We start from the raw sequence: 13,940 nt of genomic DNA, 5'->3' as shown, positions 1-13,940 counted from the left end.
CGGATGACAACCCTTTCCCCCCGAGCCGCTGGGGGCCAAAATGGAGAGCGCAGTCCCACCTCAACGTTGCAAATTCGAGGCGGAACGCAGACAGCAATGCAGACTCACTGCCGATCAACTCGTGCGGCATTTTCGCGATCGGACGCAAACAGGTGAGGCACTCAGCTCGCTGCGTCAGCCGTTCTGCGCCGTCTTCCGCGCCGTCCTCCACCAGGTTCAAGGTGCAGACGGTGCAGCAGGGAGAGCTGAGTGTCATCTACGGGCAACTGACGATATTCGATTTTGACGGCCATCTCTCCGGGCATTTCGCGAGTCTGGAACAATCGCCAGAGCTCATCACGCGAATTTATCTTCGCAAAGCGGTCAACAGAAGACGCACCGACGCCGACATCCTCAGGACGCTGGTCGGGGCGTAGATGATGAAGGGGTCAGCTGAGCCTGCACAGTGCATGGCCGGTAAAGCCGAATGTGCCATGGAGGAACTGGAGACATGAAGGGGGGCCCGAAGCGGGTTGCATCGAGGGTGTGGAGGCCGTGAGGATCGGGAATTGGGAGAGCGATCGGGGTTGCTCTGGGAGAGGCGAGGCAGATTTTAGAAGGAGCCGGTGGAGAATCGAGAGGGAGGTGGGGGCCTAATGCGACAGGGGGGATTCAGGCGGTGCTCATGTGAGACGCAGGACGGGTGCATCAGGGCGACGGAGGTGAGAGAAAAGAAAACAGGTTGGAAGAGAAGAAGGATGGGGATGGGATGGGAAGAGGGTTCTTATAGATGTCAAAAGCGGCGGGGATCCCAATCCGTGGGACCATGTGCCCGGGGGAACTCTACGGAGGTACGGTTTAGCATCCCATTCGCTCGGCAGTCACTTCACCACGCATCATCATTGCAACCATGGCATCCAAGTTCGTGGTTAATGCAGCATTTGAGGCTCGTCGGCCACCTCGACGGCGCGATATTTTACCTCGGACCGTCCTCAAACTTGAATACCCTACGTTGCAGACTCTCAACTCCAGATCATACTCAGACTCGACCTCTACCCCCTCTCCAAAATCTGCTGGATCTCCTGAGGGCTCTCAATCTTCTGGACCCGAGCATAGGCGGAAGAACTGGTTCTCCCCTACTGCTTGGGGCAATGTCTGGAGCAAAGTCTGGACAGGTGTTTTGGCTGGCGGCTTGGCTACCGTTGGTCTTGTATGTAAAGGCGCCCTTGCATATGTTAAGACATACTGATTACCTGAAGGGTCTCACTATATATGCCACCCAGTCAATCTGGGGAGATTGGTACCAGGAATTTCGGAGACGTGCGCACGAATCTACACGCGAATCTGCAATCTATGATAAGCTCAAAAAGGGACCGGCATTTCAGGAGGTGATTAAATACACTATCCCACGCAAGGGCCTTATGGAGGAAATAAAAGATATCGTCACACCAACGGAGGGAGATCGTCTTTACCCCCTTATTATCGGAGAGCACGGAACCGGAAAGACAAGCCTAATCGAGTTCGCTGTGAATGGCATAGACGAGCCTAAGGGCGTCGTATATGTCGATATCCCGCTTGAATGCGACTTAGAAGCCGATGTGATCAGGACGATACAAATGTCTTTGGGGTGGGACCCAGATCCGTTGATCGATCCCAGCGAACGTAACTACTGCGGTTCCTTCCAATGAGCATTGCTTAAGGCTGATTGATTCGTAGCGGCATCTTTTATAGAAGTAATGCGGGTTTTTTCCCGTCTTGCCATCAAGTACAAGCAGGAGCATGGGAAAGTACCGGTCTTGATAGTCGACAATGCGAACCGACTCGCCCAGAGTCTGCCGAGGCTTCTTGACCGATTTCAAGACTATGCGAAGAATGCTGCCGATAAAGGAACAGCTGCCGTTGTGTTTGTGTCAAGTAAAGGCCGGGTACCACGTCGCATGATGGGTAAGTTAATCATGTTGGATGTCTACACCCTTTTTTTATTATTTATATGCTAATCAAGTGTTATAGAGAGAAGTTCATGGTCGAGAAGAGGGGAAATCATCGAAATTGGTGATGTGAGTAAAGAAGAAGCTCTACAGTACCTCAAACTCCGGAACATCGATAAGGAGCGGGCAGCGCAAATTTATCACCTCGTTGGTGGCCGCATGATACACCTCAAGTTTATCGCAGACAAACTTGAGAGAAACGGCGCATTTGAGGGTACGTGTACAGCATACAGAAAACAGGATTGATTTCTGACTGCCCTTTAGCTATACGCCAGATGATATTTTACGACGTTAATGGACAACTCATGTCCGCTCAAGTTCTCCCTGCACATCGTTATCACAAGGAGGGAGCGGTGATTATACGTGAGCTTTTAAAGAAGGGTTCCATCTCGTCGAACGCCTTCTATAAGCTAGTAGGTGCCGACACCGGGGATAAGTTATTGGAAGCAAACATATTCGCATTCCACTTGAATTCTCGAGAGATCACCTTTCAGTCGACGGTGATGAAACGGTTTTGCGAGGAAAATTCGGCTCTCTGGCAAGGAAATGAATAAGTCAGACATCGTCAGAGGGGACAAGATGTAGACACTGGACATGGAACTTCTGTGTCAGTCTTGGTCACAGCGCCACAAATCAATCCAAAATGACTTTGGGCCTTCGTACACTAAACCTCTTTATAAATGGTTTTTGAGAAAAGGGAGAGGGACGGGAACGGGAACGAATTCCCAGCCATCGCAGAAGTCGCAGGAAGGGGGCTGGACGCCGAAAATAGGCAAAGAGCGGAAGGATCGAAAGGTACAAGAAGAGCCTTCGAACCACTAGATAGACAGGTTTCAGTACATTACTATTCCACACCCTACCTTGTGTACTCGTAACGATTTATGATCCCTCTCCCTACAACCCCTCGTAATAAATCCTTACCCTTCGTTGGTATCGTTGTTACAACGAATAGCCACTGGAGTTACTGGCGTGATTGCTCACATGTGTCAGAGATCAGGCGCCAACATTTACCAGAATACGATATCGGGAAATGAACAGCAGCTTGCGCATGGTAGAGGAAACAGGTAGTAGGGGCACGAGGGATCCTGATTTGGCCATGGTCCCGAAAGACCGTCCCAGCTTCCAAAAGCTGTAGGGTCATTTTCAGGGTCGAAAAGGATCAATTTGATTTGATTTGATTTGGATCTGTCAAACTGGGTGCAACTTAGGATGTATTGAATGCTCTGGGCTCTTCAAATGAGTGTGGGATAGAGCCCATCTATATATCTATCTACGAGGTGTATGCTGGCGTTGTTGCCTGTTAATGGTGTTGCACGCCAGGAGGTGAATGTTACAAAACGAGTAGGTTTGCCATGAACAATAGGTTATCGTTTGTTCAACAGGATCTTGTCAAACTGGGGGACAACCTGAGATGTATTGAATGCTCTGTCTACCACCCAACCGGTCCTGCCGGGTTACTGGTATATATACACGTTGAGTTGACCCCTTTTCTTCTCCTATTTCTACCCCTAAAGCCTGCATAGGGGTGGTAACCTCCTTTTCAACAAAGGGGACACTTGCTACTATTCGGCCGTTCAATGAGACCTTGTTCGACAGATCTCATTTGGATATTTGGATAGCCCCCCCTTTTCCCAAAGATAATGGGATCCAATCCATGAATCATCTCGATATCGCGGCTTGTCCGTCCACGCTCGGTTACGAACCATCTCGAGTGCGATTAGTAGAGCCTGTGTGGGTGGTCCACAGACTGGATCCGATGAAAGACCCCCTCCATCGGATCCAATTCATGGATCATCTCGACGTCGGGGCTCGTCCGTTCACGCTCGGTTACGAACCATCTCGAGTGTCTGTGTGGGTGGTCCACAGACTGGATCCGATACGCGGTCCATCTCGACATCGACTTCTATCGAGTAGGGTTCCCCCCCGGCCACATGGTCCACGGATTGGATCCGATGATGGTGCGTCAAGGGGAGTAGCCACGTGCCCACGTGACACCGCCAAGACATAGTCTTACGTGATTGGCCAGCACGTTGCTCTTGGCGTCGCCACACAACGCCAAGCCCTAACCAGGCGATTCCAAAATTAAAAATTAAAAAAAAAGAAAATCAAGTTTATATTTTATAATGCCAAAAACTGCTTCAAAATTGACACCAGATCGTGGTTGACCTATCAAGGACGAAACCGAGTGGGCACACTCGGTTTTAGTCGAACCGATAGAATTGAGGGACCTTACTAGTGTTCGATCATAGGTAAGGCAAGAGGGTTGTCCGGCCTAGCTCCATTGAGTCTAGGTGCCCTACATGGGTAAATGTAATGCTCCAGCCAGTGATTGTTGATGTCATACTAAGTGATACTGTTGGAGGTCACTGATTCACACTTTCCTTCAGTTGATACTTGTCTGATTGAAGCTTTCACTGGTTGTGGCGCCCCATTTATCAGTTCGTCAGAGATGGACTATAGGAGGGGGGCCATTTGGTACTTTTTCTTTGTTTTCGCCGTATGAGAGTGGTGTTGACAAAATCGCGCGACATATTTTTTTGGCATTGTTACGTGAGGAAGGCTTGGTGAGCTTACGCGAATAGCTGGGATGTCGCGTCATGCACGTCAGCCAGTGAGCCGGTCGCGGAAGGGTCTCACGTCGTACGTCCTAGAGCTTTGCTGCAGCGTTAGTACTTAGATTTTGGTCATTCTAAGTAGCTTGAATGGCCCAAATCTTCCTAGCTTCGTACGAAGTAGAAGTAATGTTTTGTTGTGTAGGAACTTGGTGTTGAACGTAGGGGACAGGCCCATGCAAAGTTAGTGTCGAACTGGGGAACAACTTGAAATATATTGAATGCTGTCATACTTTCTATGCAACTTGAGATGAAGGAGCGCTCTGTTCCCTATCTACCTATCGAGGTGTTGAGGCTCTTTTTATAGACACACGAATGCTACACTGTTGCACAGAGCAACCATCTGTAACGTCGTTGCCCATGGAGACCTCTCGTCATCCAACAAATGCTCTGTCTACCTCACAATCGGTCCTGCCAGGTTGCTGGTATATACACGTTGGTTTGACCCCTTTTCTTCTCCTATTTCCACCCCCTAAATCCTGCATAGGGGTGATAACCTGTTGAACTTCGTGAATTGAAAGAGTGCTCTGGCTCTCCTCATGAGTGTAGGATAGAGCCCATTTATATATCTATCTAACGAGCGTACGTCACCATTGCTGCCTGTCAATGGCGATACAGCCTATTGAGCGAGTGTTGCAAAATGTCCTAGTCTGTTGTAAATGATTGGCTAGCATTTGTTCAATGCTATTGTCCAACAGCTATCCATTGTTCAACAAAACCTATTAGCAATGTTGAGAGAGTGGATGCAGAAGTGCATGTGCATTGGGCTATGGAGACTTGCCTATCTGATTATCTAAGGATAATGAACGACTTTAAATACACAGTTACTCGTCTAGGCAGCCGCAGGCTACAGCACAGGCATGAGTACAGTCTGGATAATGTCAACAAGCAATGTTTCAATGGTCGAGCCTGTGTATGATAACTCCCTTGTTCGACATATATTGACAACTTCGAACGCTGATTAAATCTCGTCTTCCGATTCTTCTAAGTCTCCCCTAGTATCGATCTTGTCCAACTGGTAACTGCCACTTTGGTTCCCTTCGTCGCCGAGGTGCATATCGAAAACCGTCATGCATTCTTTGAACAAGCGCTCCTTCATTGGATCATCGTCATTCGTATCCTCGAGATCCCTTCGCCCCTTTCTACCACGCCTGAAATCATCTTCGTCGTAATCCCCTTTGTATAAGACGTGCCGAAGGTCCCATGTGCATTCGACAAAGTCGTCATCTTCGCGATATGGCTGTTCAAAGTGATTAATTATCGACTCCTCGAACTCCGCTGCAACCTGAAACCAAAGCAATTTAGCGTTTGCAATATCTGTGGTCGGCTTTTTTTCAATAACCACGTTCACCAGAGGCTTATCTTGAAAGGCGATCTCATCGTCATAGTTGAGTGATGCAACCCAAAGCATAACGGCAAAGAACGACTCCATATCATGCCCCAGAGTTCTTCGAGTAACTGGCTTGTCCCGAAGAAGACTCGGCGCCATGAATGCAGGAGTCCCACTTCGAATGCTTCTGCTGGATGCTCTCCCGTCGGCGGTGAAGCATAGATTCCAGTCAATGAGAGTACCGCGCAGTGTCTCGTGGGTAAGGCCGCCAGTAAGCTGAGTCTCTTCCACCGGAACCATGATGTTCTCAATTGAAATATCTAAGAATTCATTAGTGTTGTTCATCGCCCAGTATGTTCGTCAAGTTACCGCCATGAAGAAAACCAGGCTCAGGACGTTTGTAGGCCTCGTAATAAACGATCATGGCGTCGCGGATTGTTCGCATGAGTTCTTTTGGTTGGGCATTGCGCATCGCCTCTTTCAAGGGTTGACAATATGAGATGATAAGACGCGCACGTCGTCTGCGGACGTCGATGCATTCATTAGAAAACTTCTTACGCTCTCTGTCCGGGAAAACGAATTCCTTATCGGTAATGCCTGAAGATACGCCGGAGAGATTGGATTTTGAAGTTCGTTTAGATACGAAGCCGGATTCGACCACCATCATAATTCGATTAGTTATTGCTGCGAGTGCGTTTTCACAATTCGGAGGGAACTTGCTTGTTAATACCTCCATGTTGTCGCTGGATACTTTTATATTGTCGCTTGATATCTTCGTTTTGTCACTTGACGTCTTCACGTTATCACTTAACGGCTCTATATTGTGAATGTGTTTTATAGTTGAACGACAAGACTCGTGAAGCTGTGGAAGGCCTCTTACGTTTGCTTCGACAAGAATTCGAAGAACCTCCTCTTCAGCTGGCGGCGATGGGTTTTCGAGTATCTCTTCCCAGGTATTCTTCATAACCCATTTATCTTCCGGGAAGTCGATAGGATGTACTCGCGAAACCCTGAGATTCCTCTTAAACACACGGGGGCGGTAGCATAATAATCCATCGAATACCTCAGCCCACTTTATTCCCGCATGCTCGATGAATATCGAGCCGTCTTTTCCATGAGCCGTAACATGGGGATCTCGTCCACGGTGTTCGGGTTCTGCGATAAAATCCGCCAGAAAATCCGTGAGGAACTGAGTGTGTTGAGGATTTTTCACAAAATCAAGTGGCTCAGAGTACCCGGCACAGCCATGATCAACATAGGTGATTAAGGCGTACGGCTGTAAGAAAAGAATTCCGTAAATGTGGCGACGAAAGGGCTGATGATAGAATATGTTCCAGGCACTTCGCAACCACTGCAGGAATTTTTCAGGGGCCTTTTGCAAGGAGCTTCGCGTATGCTTGAAAATAAGTTCCACATGAGCCCAATCTGTATTCGTTCCGAGATGGAAAAAGAAATCTGGTTGCGAATGCGGCTTCTTGCCCTGTTTAGTTCCGGATAACGTCTTCGAGAAAGGGCTGGATAAAATGAGGTCATTAAGAGCCTATTGACTAGGTTAGTAGAAGACCTCAAAATCGCCCCGATTAAAAACATAACCTTTTTTGGAAGTGCTTTTTGCAACCGCTGAAAGAACGAAGTCTGTTCCCAATCACCGATACCAACATTCTTAATGGCTTTGATTTTGAGTCGCGGTCGTTCGTCTTTGTGTTTGAAGGGGCCTAGAAAGGTCGAGCGGAATATATCATAAGGGATGTTCTTTCTTGTGATTCCACGAGCGTTGACCAAAGTCTCTAGATCTATTTCGTCGACATGGATGACATTATCTTTCTGAATCATACCAGAGTAGTAGAGCATATGCTTGTGATTCGGTGTTAGTATGTACTGCACAGAACTGTCATCATTGTCAACGTGAGAAAGGGATCGAGACGGCGTGCGATCTTGTGCGCGCTTTCGTGTTTTCTTTGCCCGCTTGGTGGATATGGCTCTCGATGTTTTAGTTCCGCGACGGTAGATATTGTGAACCTTTTTGAGAGCTTTCTCTATCGCCTTTCGACGAGGACGCGACGAGGGGCCGGCGGGTGGATTCATCGCCACGATGCAAGAGTGGACTTATGGTGTGTTAAAGCTTTCAGATAGAAGATAAAAAGCCACGTTGAGAACTAGTTTGCAAGTAGACGAGGTTGCAAGGACGGATAATCATGATGATGCTATTACAGTGAGATTTTTCCCCGCGCATCCTAGGTGAGTCACGGTTTCAGGTGCCTGCAGATGCAGCGGGGGGAAACAACTCCTAACAGAACCTTCGTACTGGAAAGAGGTAACCAATAATATAAAGGTACCTAAAATCCCATGTAAAGCGCACACAAATCGACGCACCAAAACATTAAAGTCGAAGCACTCACATCAAGTCGCGATTTGAGTGCTTCGTATCAATCCATCTGCAAATGCGTAGACTTTCCTGGTGTTGTAAAGTGTTCTTCTTGTTGCCGTTGCCTCAATAGGCACTTCCTTTATCAGCGACATCCAGCGAGTACCCTCAAGGTACGTCAAACAATCAGTGGGTATACATTGTTAAGTGCTCTAGAATCGAAAGGGTGCTCTGGCCGGATCCGACCAGAGAATTGAGCCCGTCTGTATAGCGATCTGAACAGTGTCCGTCAGCATTATTACCTGTGCTGTGGCCGGTGTTGTAGCCTCGTAGGACACCGCCTCATAGGATTTACGACCCAGAGAGTAGATTTGCTCGCTAGACCCTCCAATAGGGCACTGGATACTGGTCAACATTCACCCAGTAGATCGAAAAGTTTATACTAGAGCCCACCCTCAGATCTGCTCCATGGACAGCCCGAATAACCTTTGAGAGAGTGGATTTGACTCCAGGATGTTCTGGTCCAGCTGAAAAAACGTCGAAATTAGCATTTGGGCTAAACTATATGGGGGGTGTTGATGGCCCCGTAGTGACACGTGACATTTTCTCTCGGTTGTTGTAGCGGCATGAACAAAGGGCTATTGTGTATAGGGCCCACCGCTGAAACACTGCTGAGAGGTCTCCATAGACGACGACGTTACTGATGGTTGCTCTGCGTAACGACGTAGTATTCGTATATCTATAAAAGAAGCCTCAGCACCCCGTCAAGTAGATAGAGAACAGAGCATTCAACACATCGCGAGTTGCACCCAGTTTGACAGAAGAGAATATATGAGCTAGCAGCGCTATCTGCTAGGGGTAACTAGCTGTTTTAATTATTTATGCCCCCCGAAACGAATGTCGTCTATTATAAGCTAGAGGCGTTAGTAGAAATCTACATCTCGTCCGATGTGACATAAAGGCTGAATTCAGACTAGTCAGCTGAACTCTGAATATATATAAACTTTTGGCGTGCCACCAATTACAGACCTGTCCAACATTTTCCAAGTTTTCGTGTTGACATATGACAGATCGACGAGGTTTACCTGCCGGCCTCGATATCTAGATGGTCCACGGATTGGATCCGATGGCGGTGGTATTTCATGGGATCCGATCCATGGACCATGTGGCCGAACGGGACCATCCCGATTAGGCAACACCGGATTCTCCCTCACATCAGCCAATCCTTCGATATCTAGATGGTCCATGGATCGGATCCTATGAAATACCACCGCCATCGGATCCAATCTGAGGATCATGTGGCCGGATGCTACCTTAGCATAGCCTCCCCAGCCTTACCAGACAATGTCGTAGCGAACAAGACCTTAGAGGCGCAAAAATGTCCCGTTCATCTGTTCTTCGGCTCGAAGATCCTCTTCTGGTAGAGATACCAATGTGTCATTTTCTTCATCGAGGAGGCTGGTGCAGATAAGGTTAGCGAGTACTTCCCAGGTCGATGATGAGCAGCAACTTCTCGTGAACGATATTGCGCACAATCTCTCTGGGGGTTTGGGTGCGAGGTCGTCGAAAACTGTCGAACTGGGTGCAACTCGAGATGTATTGAGTGCTCTGGGCTCCCCAAATGAGTGTGGGATAGAGCCCATCTATATATCTATCTACGAGGTGTATGTTGGCGCTGTTGCCTATCAATGGTGTTACACGCCAGGAGGTGAATGTTACAAAGTGAGTAGGTTTGCCATGAACGATAGGTTATCGTTTATTCAACAAAAACGGTCTTCCTGAGCGAAAACCCCAATGTCGAACAAAGAAAGGAAGAGTGAATAGCTCTTGATTGTTACATTGATGTCCGCTGACTGGTATCTATATATACTTGTTCATGGAGCCATAGATATTAGGCAGCAGTAGACAGCAGTGGGCAGTGGTAGGCATTAGTAGGCAGCAGTTCGACGCCCAAGAACGCCGTTATAGAAGACATCGTCCCCAAGCTACAATTAGTGCTGTTGGATAGATTTGTGCAAGACATTCGTACAACAACAAATTCAGATTACGTTACGGCTATTTTATCTGTGGAACTTGATACCAAAGATCCGACATTGGTGTTCTGCCTAGTACTCCTGTCGAACAAGGGAGTTATCATAATAGGCCCCACCACTGAAGCACTGGTAAATGGTTTCCATAGACAACAGTATTCCTGGTGGTTGCTCTGCGCGACAGGGAGATATTCACACATCTATAAAAGGGACGTCAGGAATGCAACAAGTGGATAGAGAACAGAGTATTCAATACAGTTCAACGCAGGTTGCAGGGAAATTTCCCGCCGAATTTGGCGGTCAGTGCCGCTGCTTCTTCCCTCGATGCCAAGATCGCTCTCCCTGGTCCCTTCCCATGTCAGGCCCCCACCCTCCTCAGTCGACTTCCTTCCGTCGTCTCGAAGATTAACTTACCTTATATACTATACAACTACTGGAAACCAGAATTAGGCGAGTTACATTTGCCCTGTAATACCGACAATGCTGTCAAACCTGCAAGGTGCCACTACTGTGGCGGCCCTTCTGGCCCCTTACACACAATTGGCTGCAGTGGACGTTAATGCGACTTCGAAGCTGACTTCAAGTTCTATACATTCTTCGATCACTTGGCTGAGACCGTTTACCCATGGTCACACATGTATTGACTACCGAACTTTGCTTCCCCCCTGGCCTCACCCCTGCCTCGAAATGCCCGTTTGCGAGCTTGACATGATGCAGTGTTCTGACTCGGGCCTCTCATAGTGCAATGCTCTCTCCAGTGCTGGGCTTGGAGCACTATTGCTCTATCCCGGGGACACGGCATGCACTCAACGGGAGGCAGCTTATTGGGGGGGGTATTATTCTGTACACCAACTTTTGTTATTCTGTACACCGGAAAACCTGCTTATTCTGTACACCATGCCTCAACTCTCCTTATTCTGTACACCACCACCTCTCTCTCGCCTTATTCTGTACACTTAACGCTCTCATCCTGTTATTCTGTACACCGCGCTAACAGAGCTTGTTGCCGTTGGCCCGGCGATGGCGAGAAAACACTAGTAAGTGGCGTAGCTGTGGAGGGGTGACGCGTTAAACTCTCCCCGTTATAGGTGGTTGCGAAGCAATAAACACATTTGATTCCCTTTTCCTTGGTAGATAAGTACCGTGCATTTTGAGCTTCTCTGTATACTTTGTAAATTATTGTGGCCTACACAGCCGGATTTGTGTAGAGATCCCCTGCACGGTCGATACCTCGTGCTGACTAAGGTAACAAACCAGCGCCCATAGGCTTGGGTGGGAACCGCCCATAAGCGGGGCAGTTGCCCCCCGGCTTATGGGCGGTTTCCCCCCGGTTCATGGGCGGTTTCCCCCTCCGGCTTATGAGCGGTCCTCCCAAGCCTATGGGCGCTGGTTTGTTACCTTAGTCAGCACGAGGTATCGACCGTGCAGAGGATACCATCGTTAACCATCATTTCTGCATTCTATATAGGCAGACTTAGGTGTTGTGACATCACGTATCTTCGAACTGCGCAGATAACCGGAAAAATAAAAATCCGGACCAATCAAAAGCGGTGTACAGAATAACAAAATGTGGTGTACAGAATAACATTACCCGCTTATTGGGCGACCATATCACGTGGAACGCTAGGCCTAGTTGGGACTAGCCACAAAAGCACTCGTCTACTTCTTCCACTCTTGCTACTCCACACAACTCTCAGAAGAACAAGACACAGAGAGACCATAACAACGACTACTTCAGTCAACCTTTGCCATTGCGGTATTCCATTGCTCCTTTCCTTCCTCCTCTCGTCCCAGATATGACAGACCAACACTGCCCTGGGACCCCAATGTATTGTCCAGCCACGCAATATTGGGGAGGTCTCTCATGTCGTCAAAGCCCTTGTCGATTCGAGGTCCAAGTTCGCCATCCGGAGTGGTGGGCATATGCAGAGCTCTGGAGCAAATGATATACATGATGGAGTGACGGTCGATCTAGGCCTCATGACAAACGTCACTTATGATCCCCAAACCACCATCGCTTCGATTCAGTTAGGACCCAGGTGGAGAGATGTATACGCCGATCTAGCGCCCCATAATGTCGTCTCTATGGGCGGTCGAGATGGCGACGTCGGGGTTGCCGGCTTTTTGACCGGCGGTGGTAACTCTTACTATGCCGGACGCGCGGGACTTGCGATCGACACCGTGGTCAACTATGAGATTGTTCTGGCCTCCGGCAAGGTTGTGAACACGAACAAGTCAAGCAACCCGGATCTGTGGAAAGCACTCAAAGGTGGCTCCGGCTCCAGCTTCGGAATCGTCACCCGCTTCGACGTTGAAACCTTGCCGGCTGTGCCACTCTGGGGAGGCATGGCGGTACACAACCAAACGGCATCAAATCAACTTGCCACTGCGCTGGTGAATTTCAACGAAAATAATTACAAGAATCCACAGGATGCATACCTCCTTTTGTCGACATATAATAGTCTCGTGCCCTCGGACACCATCATTGCAAGTGTGATTATCGACACCGAAGGGACTGTGAATGCGTCAGCATTTTCAGAGGCTCTGCAAGTGCCGGCAATCCAAACGGACAGGAAGACTAGGAGTTTGGAAGAGGTCACTGTAGCCTATCAAAACCCAGGCGGGGCACGGTATGTGTGACGAGCTCCAACTCGTTCTTCTGAGTGTCTGTCGTTGTGGACCGGGCTGACCTTGGGCGAAGGATCGTCCGGTTCACTCTGACCACCAACAACGACGTCGAGATAGTCAAACACATCTGGCAGAGCCATGACCAAATCGTCGAGGATTTTAAGGCCTCTCTTGGCAGCGGCAGCTTTTCCACTCAATGCGTTGTCCAGCCTCTCCCAGCCTATTTTGCCGATATTAGTGTCAAAAAGGGCGGCAATGTCCTAGGCTTAGATTCTGTCAACACCAACTCCATCCTGTGGCTTGGTACGGCTGCGTACCAAAATGCGACATACGATCAACTGGTGCACGGGAAAATGCAGAACTGGACGGCAAACATACAGTCTTTTGCAAAGTCAAGGGCAGGCGCTGTGCAATGGCAATATGTCAATTATGCGGATTCAAGCCAGAGCCCTCTCGGCAGCTATGGAAATGCCAACGTCGACTTCATTCAAAACAGTAGCCAAGAAATACGATCCCACCAGCATATTCCAGTTTCTAGTTCCTGGTGGGTTCAAAATATCAAAGACATAGACAATACCGGCGTTCTGGGGCAAAGGGTCGGCAGTTTCGAAGAGGGTTGTTATGCACTTGTAATTCCACGAGCAATTGTGCAGAGTTCTACAGCGTATTCGGACCTTGCACAGAGAGCATCGTATGGTACGGTGTGTCACCTTGGTGGAATTTCCAAATCCACAGTAATCTGGAAAGCACAATATAGCGCCCGTCACAGGGCTGCGGCGTATATATGCATGCCCACGACACGACGTCCTGTAGTACTACTCGTGCTACAAACTGCAATCTGTCAAGGGTCAGTAGGCGCTACAAACTGCGATCTCTTAGAAGCTGGTGGGATCCTTTGATATCTGTGATTACACTAGGTAATCGAATTGTTTCCTGACCGCAGTCTACTTATGAACGCGGCCCAGTAGTTAAGTAGTGGAGGAAGGCCCCCAGGAATTGCCATCTTGG

At 48.6% G+C, this 13,940-nt stretch overlaps 4 protein-coding genes across 4 annotated transcripts; 3 read left to right on the top strand and 1 right to left on the bottom strand.

The window, feature by feature from the left end:
• Positions 1-889: 889 nt before the first annotated feature.
• Z518_10099 (uncharacterized protein) lies at positions 890-1,228 on the top strand (the record flags this gene model as incomplete). The annotated part of the gene is made up of 1 exon (XM_013412715.1): positions 890-1,228. The coding sequence occupies one exon, from the start codon at positions 890-892 to the stop codon at positions 1,226-1,228; it is 339 nt and encodes a 112-aa protein (XP_013268169.1).
• A 487-nt stretch (positions 1,229-1,715) lies between these two features.
• On the top strand, positions 1,716-2,521 carry Z518_10098 (uncharacterized protein; the record flags this gene model as incomplete). Its single annotated transcript, XM_013412714.1, has 3 exons — positions 1,716-1,923; positions 1,990-2,181; positions 2,232-2,521. The coding sequence occupies 3 exons, from the start codon at positions 1,716-1,718 to the stop codon at positions 2,519-2,521; spliced, it is 690 nt and encodes a 229-aa protein (XP_013268168.1).
• A 3,019-nt stretch (positions 2,522-5,540) lies between these two features.
• Positions 5,541-7,994, bottom strand: Z518_10097 (uncharacterized protein; the record flags this gene model as incomplete). The annotated part of the gene is made up of 3 exons (XM_013412713.1): positions 5,541-6,229; positions 6,279-7,449; positions 7,503-7,994. 3 exons carry the CDS (start codon positions 7,992-7,994, stop codon positions 5,541-5,543), a joined length of 2,352 nt encoding a protein of 783 aa, XP_013268167.1.
• A 4,290-nt stretch (positions 7,995-12,284) lies between these two features.
• On the top strand, positions 12,285-13,689 carry Z518_10096 (uncharacterized protein; the record flags this gene model as incomplete). Its single annotated transcript, XM_013412712.1, has 3 exons — positions 12,285-12,934; positions 13,006-13,623; positions 13,668-13,689. The coding sequence occupies 3 exons, from the start codon at positions 12,285-12,287 to the stop codon at positions 13,687-13,689; spliced, it is 1,290 nt and encodes a 429-aa protein (XP_013268166.1).
• Between the last annotated feature and the right edge of the window lie 251 nt (positions 13,690-13,940).

The sequence above is a fragment of the Rhinocladiella mackenziei genome (genome assembly GCF_000835555.1).
Source record: "Rhinocladiella mackenziei CBS 650.93 unplaced genomic scaffold supercont1.8, whole genome shotgun sequence".
NCBI classification, from domain to species: Eukaryota; Fungi; Ascomycota; class Eurotiomycetes; order Chaetothyriales; family Herpotrichiellaceae; genus Rhinocladiella; species Rhinocladiella mackenziei.
The sequence above is the reverse complement of the archived record's forward strand: the minus strand, read 5'-3'. Positions and strand labels throughout refer to the sequence as shown.